We start from the raw sequence: 17,688 nt of genomic DNA on the forward strand, positions 1-17,688 counted from the left end.
TTTACATCGGTCTATTGTAAGTTCTATTCAGTATGTCGCTCTCTTCCGCATACGCGTCACCTTTGTTTGTCGTTTCATTTTTCCGACTAACTGAGCAGGACGGAGACAGGAGATAACTCACGAATTGTAACATATTAATAAGACGTTTTTTGACATTAAAATAGCTATTTTAAACAATTTTTGATTAAGATTGGTCGGAGGGAGTCAATGAAATTGTTGTACGATGTAGAAGGACGTGTGCTGATTTCTTGTTTTACTAGTAATGACTTAGGACTTAAGATATAGAGATTTTGGTATTATTTATGTTTTCGTTGTATATTTATTATTTACTTTAAAGACTGAAAAAGCACACATAATAATAAAACTGTAATTACTTTTTAATATTGATATAAAATACATATTTTACTGCCTTAGAACGGGGAAGCTATCCCTAGTTAGGCAGTTTAGATAAACCAACAGCAAAAATAAAAAAAATATATGTTTACTTTTACTACTTAATTAATGTGTTGTATAAACAATCACTTGTAAATTGCTGTAATAAATATGTAAAAATAAATAAATAAATAAATAAATAAATAAATAAATAAATAAATAAATAAATAAATAAATAAATAAATAAATAAATAAATAAATAAATAAATAAATAAATAAATAAATAAATAAATAAATAAATAAATAAATAAATAAATAAATAAATAAATAAATAAATAAATAAATAAATAAATAAATACATGAATAAATAAATAAATAAATAATTTACTTAATTAATTAATTAATTAATAAATAAATAAATAAATAAATAAGATAAGAACATTACTTGCCGGTGAAAGGTAATACTATCGCTTTTCCAGATCTATTTGTGCAGTATCTTAGCGTACATATAGACATTTTAGTAATTTCGAGGAGAAAAGTAACTGGCGAACGCGCGCAACAGACTAAAGTCTGTTCTCTCAAACATAGACCAATTGGCCGCAAGTTGAAGGAACATCTTTCGCTCTTGTTTACTCTAGTTATATACCTCAATGATTTTTGTTCGTATTTAAATCATTTATGGGCTAAAAATTTGATGATGCTGCATGGGTAGGTATTTAATTTACAACCTTCCAGTTGTTCTAGCGAAGAAAGAGTTCGATAGACTTATAGATTGCGGCGGTTTCGGCTCTGCACGGCAGTATACAGTACACAAAAAATAAGTTTAAAAAATATGTAAAGTAGACGTTTTGATTGTATGCAAAAATATATATTACATTGATTAAAAAACCAATTTATTAAATACACGATGAACCCAGAGTCCAACAAATAAGGTTTTATTCTTCTTTTTGCTTTTTTGTAAAATTCGTTATTTGTTAATGAACCTGTCTTGCCGTGCACCATTTAATTTTGTATAAAATAATATGTGAAAATGCTGTACGCGTGTTTTGGAAATTTTCCAAGTGTTTTTCGTTACGTCGAATATAATTATCGCATTTTCGCTGTCTGCTGTACCATCGTAACACCAAGACGTGCGTCTAACCTATTTCTTATTTTCCATACTACTGGTACGAAAATTCGCGAATAAAGAAGGGGGGGGGGTAAATACAGACGAAAACAACTTCCGTTTTCCTTTAACACGTATACAATTTTCATGCTTTGTCTTTATGTTTTGTCTTTGTCTTAAAAATATGTTATTTTCAAAGTTCTCACGATCCGAATGTTGGAATAGTAATTTTCATAGTGCAAAACGTTTTTCTAACATCTTCGAAAAATCTTCGACGAATAACTTTTCCGTTTTCCTTTAACACGTATAAAATTTTCATGCTTTGTCTTTATGTTTTGTCTTAAAAATATGTTATTTTCAAAGTTCTCACAATCCGAATGTTGGAATAGTAATTTTCGTAGTGCAAAACGTCCTTCTAACATCTTCGGAAAATCTTCGACGAAAACATCTTCCGTTTTCCTTTAACACGTATACAATACAATTTTATACAATTTTCATGCTTTGTCTTCATGTTTTGTCTTTGTCTTAAAAATATGTAATTTTCAAAGTTCTCACGATCCGAATGTTGGAATAATAATTTTCATAGTGCAAAACGTCCTTCTAAGATCTTCAAAAAATCTTCGACGAAAACATCTTCCGTTTTCCTTTAACACATATACAATTTTCATGCTTTGTCTTCATGTTTTGTTTTTGTCTTAAAAATATGTTATTTTCAAAGTTCTCACGATTCGAATGTTGGAATAGTAATTTTCATAGTGCAAAACGTCCTTCTAACATCTTCGAAAAATCTTCGACAAAAACTTCTTCCGTTTTAAACACTTATATATTTTTTATGCTTTGTCTTGAAAATTTATTATTTTCAAAATTCTCACGATCCGAATGTTGAAATAGTAATTTTCAAAGAACAAACTATCGGAATGTTTGAAAATTCACTTTTATAGTGCAAACTGTTTAAATTTTTGAATATTTATTTTTAAAGTGTTCACTGCTCAAACTTTCTGAACATTGAAATAGTCATTTTCAAAGTGTAAACTCTCTTAATCCCCGTTGTCATTTTTAAGTGCAAACTATCCGAATGTTGAAATAGCCATTTTCAATGTGCTAACTATCTGAATGATGAAGTAATCATTTTCAAAGTGCAAAATATCCTATGTTTGAAAAGTCACTTTCATAGTGCAAATTTTTGAATAATTATTTTTAAGGTGTTCACTGCTCAAACTATCCGAATATTGAAATAGTAATTTTCAAAGTGTAAACTATCTGAATCCTGGTACTCATTTCTAAAGTGCAAATATCCGAATCTTGAAATAGCCATTTTCAATGTGCAAACTATCTGAATGTTGGGATAAGTAGTCATTTTCATAGTGCAAACTATCCGAATGTTGGAATAGTCGTCTTTGAAGTGCAAACTATCCGAATGTTGGAATATTGGTTATTTTCGAAGTGCAAATTTTCTGAAAGTTGGAATGCGTACCTATTTCCAAAGAGCGATCTCGAATTTAGTGGAAAACCTAATCATTTTCGTAGCGCTAACTATCCGAATGATAAAAAACGATTTTTTACAGTGAAATGTGTATATATAAATAAAGAACTTTCCTTTTATTGATCTATTATTTATCGATCCATTTAATTGTAAAAAAAAAACATTTAAAATACGCTTCTTAAAACATACTTTTTTGTCTTATACTTAGTTTCAATAATAAAGTCTTATTTTATCTCTAATTCTTAATATTTATAAATTTATATTTTTATTTATATATAGATATTCCCAATAAAAAAAATATACTAAAAAAAGTAATTTTTAAACTGTAAATACCGTAAGTTTATAACTTTAAATTGACATTTCCTAAGCGCAAACTATCCTAATTTATTTGCATGTCTAGAATAATTAGTGGCTTTAAACCCTTGTAGCTATCCTATTGAAGTTTTTAGTACAAGGTTAACGCTATGTTTTTATTTAGAGAATTCCTTTCATATCGAAATGCAATCAATACCCATCCATTTCCATTCCAATCCGCCATTTTAAATACGTCTTATATTAAAATTTGGTTCATTCAAGTGTAATATTAATAGTACTAACGATTCGATATTAGATTCTAAAAATAGAAGCCATACTGCAGTCATGTAAACTAGACTCTAGTGCCGAGTATGGACGGGGTGTGTATGTGTGTGTGTACGGCGTTACGTCACCGGGTTTAGTGATGGGCGGCGCCGACAGATGGCAGACGGAGCTATCGATCCGAATTCAGAACATTACACCATTCATACTTCACACCGAGGAACTTGTTTATGGTCCACTTTGGAAAATTAAAAAATATACTTTTTACTTTTTTTAAAATCTTGTTAGTATTAAGTACGAGCTGAATCCGGCAATGCTTTGCTATCGCTAGATTTGAGTACATACAACTACTACTACTATATATATATATATATATATTAGTGGCGAACGGTGACTTTTTTTATAGGTAAGCTTTATTTTTTTTCATAATTTGTACCTGCATATACATACATACATACATATAAGTAATCTCGCAAATTAGTGGAGGCGTATAAAAAAAGTATATACAGGTACACGGATTCTTTTTCTATGGTTTTGTGTAAAAACAACTTCATCTCTCCAGCTCCAGTTTCACCTGCTGGCAACAGAGACGCAATACCTACTTATTTTTAATCAAAATAATTTTAACCAATTACCCAACAAACAAACAACAATCAATAACTTTGCGTAACATGTAGGTATATTCTCCATTATTTTAAGACAGTACATGTATGCAAAAGTTTAAAAAAATAAAATATGTAAAAAAATAAGGATAATAAAATAAGTATATTCATAATTTCTTTTTGTTTGGCACTGATTAAAAACTCCGTATATTTGTTTGTAATTTACATTTTAAACTGCAAATATTTAGGTACTAATATAAAAGAAAGTAAACATTTTATTGTAAGACGTCACTCCCATTATGTACACAATTTTTTTTCTTTCTTGGGATCTATATTTTTTTTCTGAAAAATTAAAAAAAAACAATAAGATTAGATTTAAATTAATTTATTTATGCCAAAATACATGATTTTAACTTTACATATTACATTACATAACATAACAATAACATTCATTAGAAATATTCGCAATAATATTGTATCAAAAATGTCACGTGACCGCCGCGCTGCGCCGCGCCGAGCCGTCAGTTTCGTTTCCTTCTAAACTGAGAATGAATAATGCAAGAAATTGACGACACCGAGCGAGGCGCCACTAGCTAAAACGCGCGGACTAAAAAACTGGCGTCATATGTGAACAGAATACTATCAAACGAAAATGGTCTTTAAGAAATAACGCTCGAAATGCTACTCTCCAAATAGGGAAGCTTGAAATAATATCTGTAATCTGCAAGTGAACTTAGCAAGGAAAATATACGCACTGGGTTTTTGAATGTTAAAATACAGTATACATTTTGTATTGAAAAATAAGCTGCAATAATCGGAACCGGGCAATGCGCTGGGTGCGCATTTAGCAGCTTATATTTATTTTTTGAGGAAGATATAAACAGTGACGTTAATTTATAATAAATACAGATTATTTTATTTATTCTCCTATAGTTAAAACTACTATAAAACATTATTATTGGTAGTGAAATATAATGGTAAGCTGCAAATAATCGATTACTTGGACGGTTCGCCCCTGATATATATACATATATATAGTTGAATAATTTATAAAGCGCTATTTTTGTGAAAATCACCTCAAAGGCGCTGTACAATAGATAAATATCCCAGCACGTCTTGCAGCTACAGAGCGCATGGACGGTTGGGAGTCTAGTTCCTCGTTTTCAATTAAGATCAATTAAAAATTATAACAGATAGGAGCTAGATTACAGGACGTCTTACAGCTTCAGAGCGTATGGACAGTTAGAAATTTAGCCCCCATTTACGCATTTAAAAATTGACAAATAAATTTAATGTATTAATGATATTTAAAAATAATAATAATAATAATATGAATAATAAAAAGGAGTATGATTACAACACGTCTTGTAGCTGCTAAGCGCATAAACGATTGGAATTCTAGACCCCATTTACAAAATTTAGATATTTTAAAAAATATATGAAAGCTAGATAACCAATCATCGTGCAGCTACAAAGCGCATTTCCCATCACGCCATTTCCCCGTAGGGGTAGGCAGAGAGAATGGACCGCCACACACCTCTATCCAAGCATACATTCCTAGCTTCTTCCATGTTCATACATCTTCTCATACATGCCCTTAGGTTCTGTCTGCTTTTGACAGGAGCTGGGAACCATGTTGAGTTTAATTTAAGCCCGTCGCCTTTGGGTGTCTGTGTATTTCAATTGCCTGGGTTTATGTAAAAATGTTGGTTCGAAAGCGAAAAAATGTCCGGTGTCTGTAAAGTGTTCCGCTATTGCGGATTTGTCAGGGTGCCCAAGTTTACACTCTCTTTTGTGTTCGTCAATCCTCTTCTGAAGATGGCTCCTGCAATGCTAGCCGAAACGTCAGAACAAATCCGACACACACGGTATCACCCAAAAAGAAACATATTGAAAACAGTGACCGTAAAAACCTTCGCACCTATATAAATAAATTATTGTTTTGAAAAAGTCAGTTCCTCCATTCGTAAAATCTGCACTTTCTGTTTCTTTTAATGTCCCGACCTTCAACGTATAGGGCCCCCTTTAGAATTTATAAAATACAAGGGGAGCTCTGAATGGGGCCATTGAATTCTAAAATGGAACCGCAAGACAAAAGAATGTCTCGTTTTCTATGGGCAAGAGACCCGTTGAAGGTTTTTTCCCGCGCTTTTCATAATTATCGCGACAACTTGACATTTTAAACTGCTCCCTATAACACTTGTCAGCAGGAGTCAAAATGTTTTGAATTGGATTATCTGTCTCAGCGTTTAAAAATGCAAAACTTAAGGTTGGGACTTTAAAATCGCTAAAAGATTCCATCCCAAATTATTTTTTCAGTTCAGTGTCGAAAATCGGCGTTTATTATTTGCATAGTTTTGTTATATTCTGTTTACATACAATGAAGAAAGTTTAAAAAATATACAAATAAGCTAAATTAAAATATAAAATGGACTTATCCAGAGACCAATATACGTATAAGGAGTTAGAATCTACCTTGAATATATATCTTCTCTTCAAGACCGTCGAAATAAATCTGACCTTCTAGTCCTATTTAAAATTCTCAACTCACTCTTTGATGCACCTAAACTAATGAGCTCAATAAAATTAAATATCCCAACTAGAAACCTCAGACAAAACTTATACCCGTATGCAGAGACAAAACTTAAGCTGAGGAAAGTACATTCTAATCTCAAATGCGAAGAATAACCCGAAGGTGAAAACAATAGAATGTACTTTCCTCACCTTAAGTTTTGTCTCTGCATACGGGTATTACTCTTTCATACCGATATCCATAGAACTAACTATGGTTTTCATTCCCCTATGCCCAGAATTTCTAGATCTGCCAACAAACATACCAGTCTTGATTTCTTTAAAAAAAAGTTATCTTCTTTCATACGATCACTGAATCAAATTCAATTATAAACACCTTTCTCCCACTCCCATTCCCACTAAGTCTACTATATACCATTGTGTCTTTCTGCTTTCTTTTCTAATAATTTTCTATCTATAAATATGTCCTTAAAAATGCCCATTGGGCGGATATATAAATAAATAAATAAGCAAACATATTAAGCACTGTCTATTCTCACAAGGCATAGTAAATACCTGTTCTGAGGTAGATTGCATTTAAAAAAAAAAAAACATTATATTATTTATTAGAGATGTCTAATGAAATTAAATGAATACAAAATTAAATAAATATATAAGTATACGATAATTTAAAAAAAATGTGGAACTGAAAAAATGCCGTTTGAGATTTATAAAAAAAATAAAAAAAATTTAATGAAATATAAATAAAGATTTAAAAAAAAAATTAAAATAAAAATAGATTATTAACATATTACAACAGAGATAAAGAACATTTAAGAGAATGTAATAGAGAAGTCTAGGCATCTACAGGGCTTATGACCTGTCAGTGGCTGGTTTAAGTGGCCACTTTACACACTTTGTAACATTCACCATTCTGCGTATATTTAAACATCTATATTCTTTCAATTCTTTCATCTGTTGATGTTTGTGAAGTTAAAGAGCTGAAACCTTTATCTATGTGGGTGAGATTCATATAATTGAATTATTTCACCTACATACTAGGCAACGCCTGAAAATGTTATTTTTTCCATTTCTATACTTCTTCATGGATCAGGTGGATTTATCAACAATCTTTTGAGTTTGTCCAAAGTGTTAATAAAAACAGCTCCCCAGGGAGTCGAATCCAGTCCCTGTCTACAAAAATTTGGACAAACTCAAGATATTGTTAAAAAAAAATTGATTAATTAAAATTTCGGTTAGTATTAATTTACTCGCATCGTGGTGTAATGGCCAATGCGTGTGCCTACCATGCATGAGGCCTCGGGTTCGATTCCCGACATGGTTGATATTTTTTTGAAAGGGTGTTTTTACACTAGAATATTTCATAGTCCCTGGACTGGAACTTGAGGTGTTAGACTGATCATCTTACCTCTATGTAACAAAATTGATCAAGATACGCTGCAATTAGTGTATCGATGCAGTGCCTTATGCACCATTAAAAAAAACTTTATTTAATAAATATGTATAACATTCGTGTAACTTCAATAACTAACAATGATTTTCACTGTGATTAATTTATAAATCCATATTATTTCAATACACAACTTTTTTCGTGACAAACAGCCGTCAAGCGGGTAAATCGATTAGCTAGAATTATGTCAATATTTTTGCAAATATCATAAAGGCTCTTTGAATAATTTGTTCCATATTGTTCTAAAAATCAATGTTTTTTTGTTTGATCGGACGTGGGATTTTCTATTATCATTTTTTAAAATTGTATAGGATAACACAATATTATTTGCCGTATTCTGGATGCAGCTAGTACAGGATAACGTGTCTATTGAGCATATCAGTGATTATTTCTGTATTCCTAGTATATCTTTAGACTGAAGGCATATTGTTGCATTGATTGACCGTCCAATAAATAAGCTCGATGCACTCTTATTGCGCATTCATTTCATGCAATTGACTGCATTTGATCTCAACGGACGCGCGTCGATAGTCATTATCGAAACCGAACGAAACCGGTTGAGGCAGATTATAAAATTCGAATTAAGAGATATTGTTCGATATCTCAACGAAAACGGAGAGAATTTTCATTATTTTTATTATACTTTGACGTAACACTTTATTTTTAACCACTTAAAAAAAAATACCGACCGGTTTTAAAGCTACAGAAGCTTCCTTATCAAGGTATAATTTATTTATTGTATTTATTTAATATTTTTTTCATTATAAACAAAGATAAATAATAAAAATAATGTGACCTCTTTAAAGATCAAATCTTTTAAGGGCAACTTTTGTTTTTATACCCCAAAATCCAGAATGTGTAGATTAACCTAGCCGGACCGAAGGGGGGGATTCGAATCCCCCATAGACTGATTTGGTCAATTTCACTTCATGTACATAAGCATTCGACAATCTAACAAAAAATAATAAAATACACGAATGAGTAAAATATGTGTATGCGAAAACATAAATAAATTATTGCACAGTCACAAACACTTCCAACGTTTTATTCTCCTGACGCCATATACAAGTAGGCGCTGGGGTCGTTTGGTCCCCCCGTTCGGATCACTTGTAGTTTTTGGATGCTTAGTGGGGGAAAGGTTAGTCAACTTGTCCCACAACTTGGAATTCTTTGGGATAGATCTTCCGGCTTTTCGTAGATCTCTTCGCCATACACAGTGCGGGATGAAGACGGATTGTCATGGGTTAGCTCGAAGTCCTATATGTTGATCGCGTTTATGAATATATTGCCTAAGCTAATTACTACAACAACAACAAACCATCACGCCGTTTCCCTGTAAGGTTAGCCAGAGACGATGGAACGCCATATCACTCTGTCTTTATTTATTTTTATTTATTTTTTATTTATTTAATTTTTTATTTGGGACATCAACAGTTCTACATACATATTTTTAGTAAACAAACAGATATAGTGTATAAACTCAGAACTAATAACAGATTTCCACATAGTATACAAAGTTAGTAAAGAAAATATATTACATATCAAATAAATACATACAATTTGTACATATAAAAATGTTATTTTCAGGTAATAACTAATTCACTAATAATCAAAGATTTTTAAATATTTATTTTAAGAACATTAAGTTACTGTAAATTGGGCGGGATAAGGACAAGAATGCTTAAATAGAGGATAAGGAGGGGAGGGGGGACGTACATATTTATTATTATAATGTCTACTAAGTTACATAATACATTTTTAGTGTAAATTTTAAATCTGACAGAGTGATTTTTGTGTAATCTATATTTTTAAATTTTGTATTTTACATTGAAAAAGTCCTACGAAAAAAAGCATTTTTAACATACGATATTTTACTTATTGGTACATGAAACAGGTGGTACCGTCTACAAATCCTGGCTGGCACATGTATTGTTATTAAACCAAGCAGCTCTGTACAGTCAACCATTCCTGTCATAATTTTGTAAAGCAGTAGTTGGTCCGCACACACTCTGCGGTATTGTAGAGAAATTATTCCATGGAAGGTGGAGGCAGTGAGAGTAGATACATAAGAAATACCGGTTTTGTATTTAAGGTACTTTATAAATTTGTTTTGAATATTTTCTATTCTACTTATATATATGGCATACTGGGGATTCCATATCTGAGAGGCGTATTCCAAATGGCTTACCGGTTACTCAAATAAACTCGAACTGTCAGATGCAACTTTGTTATTCCAAAGAATCGATATTATAATGAAGCCTTGATTCAAAATCCCTCATAAAGGTCACTGGTTTGACTCAAATAAGCCGGGGTTTTATTACGTGCCGTGAAGTTTCATTTTGTCTGCAAACTACGCCTGCGGTATGCAATCCGCATAGCGCAAATGTCATGTAGATTTCGTAACCTTTAAAATACAAGACGCACAATATTTTTACAGCAAAACTCCAAATATACGAGCTACGACTATCCGAATCGCTGATTACCGAATGTCAAATAAGTGGCTGTCGCAAGAGGAAAATTTAGCAGTTCGCAATGGAGTCCTGGTCCCGACTCTGATGTATGGGAGCGAAGTCGAGTGTAATTAAAATGCACATTACAAATTATATCGGAAAAAAATATGTATACACACTTATTGATAAACAATAAATCTTGTTATTTATATGCTTAAAACAATCTTCAGAACTTCGAATTCTAGTTTAGGAGTAATTGACCATAAAAATTTATTTTTTTCAAATTTAAATTGCCCCTTGTTCTTGAAAGGACTACAATGAGTAAAATGCAATATTTAAAAAATAAAAAATAATGAAACAAAGTATTTTACTTAATTGATATTAAATTTTCTTAACCTATTGTATTTTTTTTTCATATACACAACCCTCTAATCCAACACCGAATTTTTAAAAAAAGATAGCCCATTTGCTTAAAATTTAATACTATTTTTTTTAAATCAACATCCTGTAGATTTTAAATGCTTCAGTGTAAGTTTTCTGAACGCGTCAGCTTAAGTTAAACCGCCAGTACCGATAATCGTCAGTAAACATGTTTATTACTCGGCGACTAGTTTATTATTTTGTATACATACTAGCCATTATAATTTTATTTGAAAAGTCGCCACCAGGGCAAAAATTATCGATTAAATTTGAAACAAAAAGTCAGTTGCACGTATTCTGTCAAAAGTGTAATTTAGCTGAAGTTCAAAGCGTGATTTCATTGATTTTTTCAACGTTCGAAGTTATAATTCGGTAGTCAGATGGCAGATGGGACCATCTGTATTTTCTTCTGTTTTTTAGTTTTCAAAAGTTATTATTAATATTTCAGTAAATACACATACAAAAAAAACAGAATAATTTAGAACGGTAATTAATTATTTAAAAAGCCATATTAAAATATTATTGTTTGTGGATTCAAGTCTTGAAATTGAGTCGTATTTTAGATCTCCCGTACATTTTTAAAAGTTGCAGATGGTCCCTTCTGCCATCTGACTACCGAATTGTTTCCGCAACGTTCATTATTATATAAAAAGATGTTCATTAGAATCGTTATTTCTTGTTTTCCTTCCATTGTTTTTCTAAAACCTTTTAATGTCCGATGAACCACATTGTTCACATAAACTAAAATAAAAAATTTAAAAAATATATAATTTTTCAGTATTTTTCGCAGTATTTGCATAAAAAAACATACATAAACATAAGTTTTTAGTTAGAATTTGAAAAATTGGGCATTGGAGAGTTATAAGTTTCAACTGAATCCAGTGAAAAAAATCACAAATTGTACTAAATAATAAAATATTAGTGTAAGATGGAACCTTGTTATTCCAATGGGCCGATATATTAAAACAATCAAAGACCTCTTTCTTAAAACACCAAAGGTCCAAAATTTTCCAACACTGTATTAATGGATCTAAATGTGTTGCAATCGAATGGGTAAACATTTTTGAGAAGGGGATATGGAAGTCTAGGCATTTACAGGGCTTACGCCCTGTCGTTGGCTGGTTTAAGTGGCCACTTTACACACTGTGTAACATTCACCTTTTTGCCTATGTTTGAACATCCACATTTCTTCAATTCTTCCATCTATTGATGTTAGTAAGTTAAGGATCTGAAACCTTTACTGTTGTGAAGAGATTCATACAAAAATAAATTGAAAATTAATAAATTATTATATCTCTCATTCAATATTTGCATTTTTTGTTCTCAGGCGCCTTCCTGATACCGTTCGCCGCCATGCTGATTCTCGAGGGTGTCCCGCTGTTCCTCATAGAGATCGCCATCGGGCAGAAGATGCGCCTAGGAGCGCTGGGAGTGTGGAACACCATCCACCCGTGGCTGGGCGGCATCGGCATCAGCAGCTGCGTGGTCACCCTGTTTGTGGCGCTTTACTACAATGTCATCATCACCTGGGTGTTCTTCTACCTCTTCAATAGTCTACAGGTGAACCTTTTTTCTATGTTCCATTTGGACGAAAACGTGACAAATTAAACTCTAAACTTTTTTTAAATCTTGAATAATCCTGTGGCTTTGATCTATAAGGGCTAATGTAGTTTTTTTTTAAATTTATTAAAAAAAATTTTTTTTTTCAAAAATATTTTTATAATAGTCTAAAATTAAAGACCCGCTGAGTTGTATACATAATATTCAACTCAGGACACACACACACACATACGAACATTGCTTTTTATTTATTCATTATTCCCTTTCCGCACATAATGGTGCATAGGGCACTGCATTGGTACACTAATCTCAGCGTATCTTGATATTTTATATTTATGTATTTATCAAATTTAAACATAAAAAACCCGTTTTTTGACAAAAAACATGTAGGGCCTTACTTATTAGATTTCCTTATACCAGGTATATTAAGCAATAACTATACCCGGTTTACCTATTTATAAGCGATATAAAAAAAGCTTACTTATAAAAATATTAATTACATAGAATGACAATTCACAGGTTATTTCATGCTTATTTTTTTTAAACAGTCAACACTGAGATGTGCGCAGTATTTTTATAACAACACAAACAAACGTCAAAGTCAAATCGAAACTACTGTCAGTATAATCGAGAACGAACATGGAGAAAACCGTTAGTAAAAGAAATCAAAATTAGGAAGAAGGGGAGAAGTCAAAAACGAATTCTATAGTTTTTCGTGTTTTTTTTTAAAAAACAATTAATTAAAACACATATAAACATATAACATTTCAGATATTATTTAAACAAATAATTAAAAATCACTTTAATCGCATTGAGGAGGTCGAAAGATTGTTTAAAATTGAAAAAAAAAAACTGATAAACTATCCATTTTGATTACCGAAAAATATGACTTTTGATAGATCGCTTGCTTATTCCAGCGTTATTCCACATAATGTGTAGGTATACGTTTCTATGGTCGCTATCCCAGATTTAAACCGAGTTTAAATCTATGCGAGGTTTACAAGTAATACTTTTTGCTATACCATCATTATTCTACCACTATTCTCAAGCTTAACGTTATACCCGATTATAAGTAAGGCCCGTAAAATGTATGTAATAAATTTTAAATAAATGAATGAAGTTTTTATTACGACTGCAATATTTTTGTCTTTTGTCTTCGCAGTCTCCTCTGCCCTGGTCGTCGTGCCCCACGCTGAACGGCACGGCCGTGGCCGAGTGCGTCAAGTCCTCGGAGACGGCCTACTTCTGGTACCGCACCACGCTGGACGCCGCGCCCTCCATGGACGAGCCGGGCGGCCTGAAGTGGTGGATCGTGCTCTGCCTGCTGCTCAGCTGGACCGTGGTCTTCTTCATCGTGATGAAGGGCATCCAGAGCAGCGGGAAGGTAACTGGCTGGCTTGGGGAGGGGTGTGCGGGTGTTGGGGAGAGTTGCCAACACCGGAATTCCAAGATTCTGAAGAAAACAGGCATTTTCTTTTTGATTTCCCAGCTCCAGGAACGCAGCTAGAATCTTCCGGGGCTCTGTTTATAAACTTGGCATAAAATTACGCCTTGGCATAGTGGTTGAATAAGGATGGGAACACCATCCTTATTGTATTGGTAAAGTAAAGGTGGTATTCCCATCTTTACTTTACAACTATCCCTAGGCGTAACTTTATACCAAGTTTATAAGTAAGGCTCATCGGTATCAGCTGTTGCCTAATAACTATTTGATGCAAAAGTTCTCGAAATAGGGAAATATCACATACTACGAATACCGATAAAAATACAGGAAAAGTATGTAGAAAAATTAGTTGAATAAGGATGGGAACACCATCCTTATTGTATTGGTAAAGTAAAGGTGGTATTCCCATCTTTACTTTACAACTATCCCTAGGCGTAACTTTATACCAAGTTTATAAGTAAGGCTCATCGGTATCAGCTGTTGCCTGATAACTATTTGATGCAAAAGTTCTCGAAATAGGGAAATATCACATACTACGAATATCGATAAAAATACAGGAAAAGTATGTAGAAAAATATATTACGTTTTTGAAAACAATATGGATATTGTGGAGAAATATTTTCATACATAACGTTAAAAAAAAATAATTTAAAAGATATTTCCCTAGAAAAAAGCGACATGTTTGACCTTAATAATTGTGACGTCAAGATTTGTGACTGGTTGAGCCGATAACTTGTTTAGATGTTTTTTAGCCAGAAGAATCATATGTAAGTAGATACTGGCTAATTTTGGTTTTGTGGGGTTACTACGCATTACGGGACACTTTTGGTTTGGCTTCACTGTTTGGCCCGCGCGCTCTCTCTTTGCTTTTTCGACTGAATGTTACGCACGCTTTTTTGAATCGACAAAAATATTTCGCTATTTTCGCCGTGAAAGTTATTATGACTCCGCCTAAACTCGCACAACGCCGCAAACATTTCATCTAACATCGCCGTTCATTATCATCCGCCGCCTCCAGACAAAATGTGTGTGCCTGCAGTGATTCTGTTCGCGTGAGCTGATTGCCACAATAAGGAAGTCTCAACACCAGGTTAGTCAGTGATGATGTGACGGCCTCCGTGGTGTAGTGGTCAAGACGCTTGACTCACGCACGGAAGGTTCCGGGTTCGATTCCCGGTGAGAACACAAAAATTAAAATGTGATTTTTCTCAAGCCTGGGTGCTCTGTGATGTAATTCACCACTGTAATTAGGCCTCCTGGCCTGTTGTGGTGCAAAATTTCGTGACAATTGTTACGCCTTGTGAGGGCATTTTCAAACGAATGTGAAGTTAGATGGATTGAATGTCCTTACACAGTTAGTTAGTAATGAGAAAATGTTTAAAAAGGCTATAAAAAAATGGATAGTGGAGCTAGGTAGAAGTAAAATGGATTGTCTCATTCGCCCATACCAATACTGAATCAACTGCTCCACAACTGTATAGCTTATGTTAGGTTTTTGTTATTTTCATTGTATGTTTTGTAATATAAATAATATAGATGTACATAAATACCTTGTTTTTAAAACTGTCTGAATATTTGTTAATTATGTTTGTTTTTTAAGTTAGTCTTCTTTGTTTATTCTCAAATGTAATTTCAAAAAACTAAATTGTTAAGTGTCCTCGGCACGGGAAACCCCAGTGTGGTCACATTATTTTTATTATTAATTATAGTTTGTAAGCGAAAAATATGAATAAATAAAAAATAGCTTTTTCATTATAATAGTCATAATTGATAGCTAATTTTCCATATTATATAATTCAAGGTACTTAAGTAGAAAATAAAAATAATCTTATGATAGCATGTACATTAATCATAATTGAGGGAAACACCAATGGTTAAGGGTGAGGCTAAGTGTTTAATATGTAATTTTTATTTTTATATTTGTAAAAATAAAATAAATTGTTCAGTAGACTCAAATCAGTGTTTGATTTCTAATATTATAAGTTTAAATGTGGAGTTCTACAAAATAAACACTAAAACAATCAATGAATCTATTTACACGATTCACCAGTGACGATGTTCTATAAAAAATAAACGGTTACAAACAAAGTTCAAAATTAACATGAATCGTGAAATATTAAGGCGTGCGTGGCCGTTTTCGTGGGAATTCAAAATTATGAATCCAAAATTTTTTTTTTATTGGATTTATTTCATACTATTACTTTAAAATTGTAAAAAAAGTGATATTTCCCTATTGTGGCGAGCGAAACAAAAGGAGTGGCCTTTTTTAATATTTATTGTTTTTTTTTCTTATTGATTAAAAGTACATGTGAATAATAATAGAACAAAACCATAGACATGCCCCGAGCCCTCAAAAACGATGACACTTTACTCATGCCCAAACACACAGTCATACCCGACTCGTATTTAGTTGTTCTTCGATCGTAAAACTTTACCGATACACGAAAAACTTTGAAGATAAATAATTAGTTTCTAAAACAAGAAAACTTTCGTCATATTGACTTACAAACAAGTTTTAGTTCATCAGCTTTCCGGTTCCAAATCTCTATCGAATTAGAAAATGATGAAAACTTTTCTTCTTTTCCTTTATTGGAATTGGTTTTAACTTGAGATAAAAATAATCGTAACAATTTTATGTCGGCCTCGTGGTGTAATGGTCAGCGCGTTAGCCCGCCACGCAAGAGGTCTCGGGTTCGATTCCCGACATGGTTGATATGAAATATTAATTTAAAAAGGGTGTTTTTACACTGGAATATTTCAGAGTCCCTGGACTGGTAACTGAAGCGTAAGACTGATCACCTTACCTTCATGTATTAAAAATGATTTTAAAAACGCTGCGATTGGTGTACCAATGCAGTGCCCTATGCATCATTAGGTGCGGAAAGGGAATGATGATGATGTTAATGATTAGTGAGTTAACGAATGAATTCATTGACTAATAAAAAAATTAGGTACTGTATATGAATATACTTAGTACACAAGTACATTTTTATTTTTATTTTTAAAAACCTTTATTTTAGCATAAATAAACAATACATTCAGTAGAAAAATGAAACACTTAAGGTTGAACTTGCCAAAAAAGAGTCTAGCTCTTGTGTTTGGCAAGTTTACAAAATAACATAAAAATAAAACATAAAATGCAAAACAAAATAATAAAATAAATAAAAAATTAAACAATTTTAAAAATTGAGAAAATATAACACTAAAAAAAAAATATATAAAAAAAATATATTATTACATATATTATTTATATTCTTATGCATATACATATATACATATATTATTTATATTCTTATGTATTACATTACTCTATATTTGTTTTTTTTTTATTATTATAAACGAGCTGAACCCGGCAATGCTTTGCTATTGCTAGATTTGAGTTCTTGCCAAATATATTAAATAAACACAATTGAAAGTTTGATATCAATCATTGTACTTAGTCCAAATTAAATATGTACGTATGTCGTATACATTGTTTTTTTTGTGTTTCGGTTTACATAAATTGTGAGGACAGAGAATTTTGATAAATAGGTGTTCGAACATTAAACTGAACCGATTTTGTTATTTTTTTATGGATTTAGACAGAGTACCAGAATAAAAGTTTCTGTATCGGTGTGTTTTGCGTTCTTGTTCCCATAATAAACCATATTCTAAATCGAAACAACATAAGGATACGCCATTTGCAAATATCTAT

General features: G+C 32.1%; 1 protein-coding gene across 2 annotated transcripts in view; it reads left to right on the plus strand.

Annotated features, from left to right (window-relative positions):
* Nucleotides 1–17,688, plus strand: part of LOC148273663 (sodium-dependent neutral amino acid transporter B(0)AT3) — a 126,089-nt gene that overhangs the window by 73,029 nt on the left and 35,372 nt on the right. For both annotated transcript variants that reach the window (XM_088238392.1, XM_088238391.1), the window contains exons 3-4: nt 12,318–12,550; nt 13,713–13,934. In XM_088238392.1, coding sequence (XP_088094518.1) covers nt 12,318–12,550; nt 13,713–13,934 — 455 coding nt within the window. The remainder of the gene's footprint in view (nt 1–12,317; nt 12,551–13,712; nt 13,935–17,688) is intronic.

This window comes from Micrasema longulum, unplaced genomic scaffold (genome assembly GCF_059751315.1).
Source record: "Micrasema longulum isolate JH-2025_06_02 unplaced genomic scaffold, ASM5975131v1 h1tg001880l, whole genome shotgun sequence".
Classification (NCBI taxonomy): Eukaryota; Metazoa; Arthropoda; class Insecta; order Trichoptera; family Brachycentridae; genus Micrasema; species Micrasema longulum.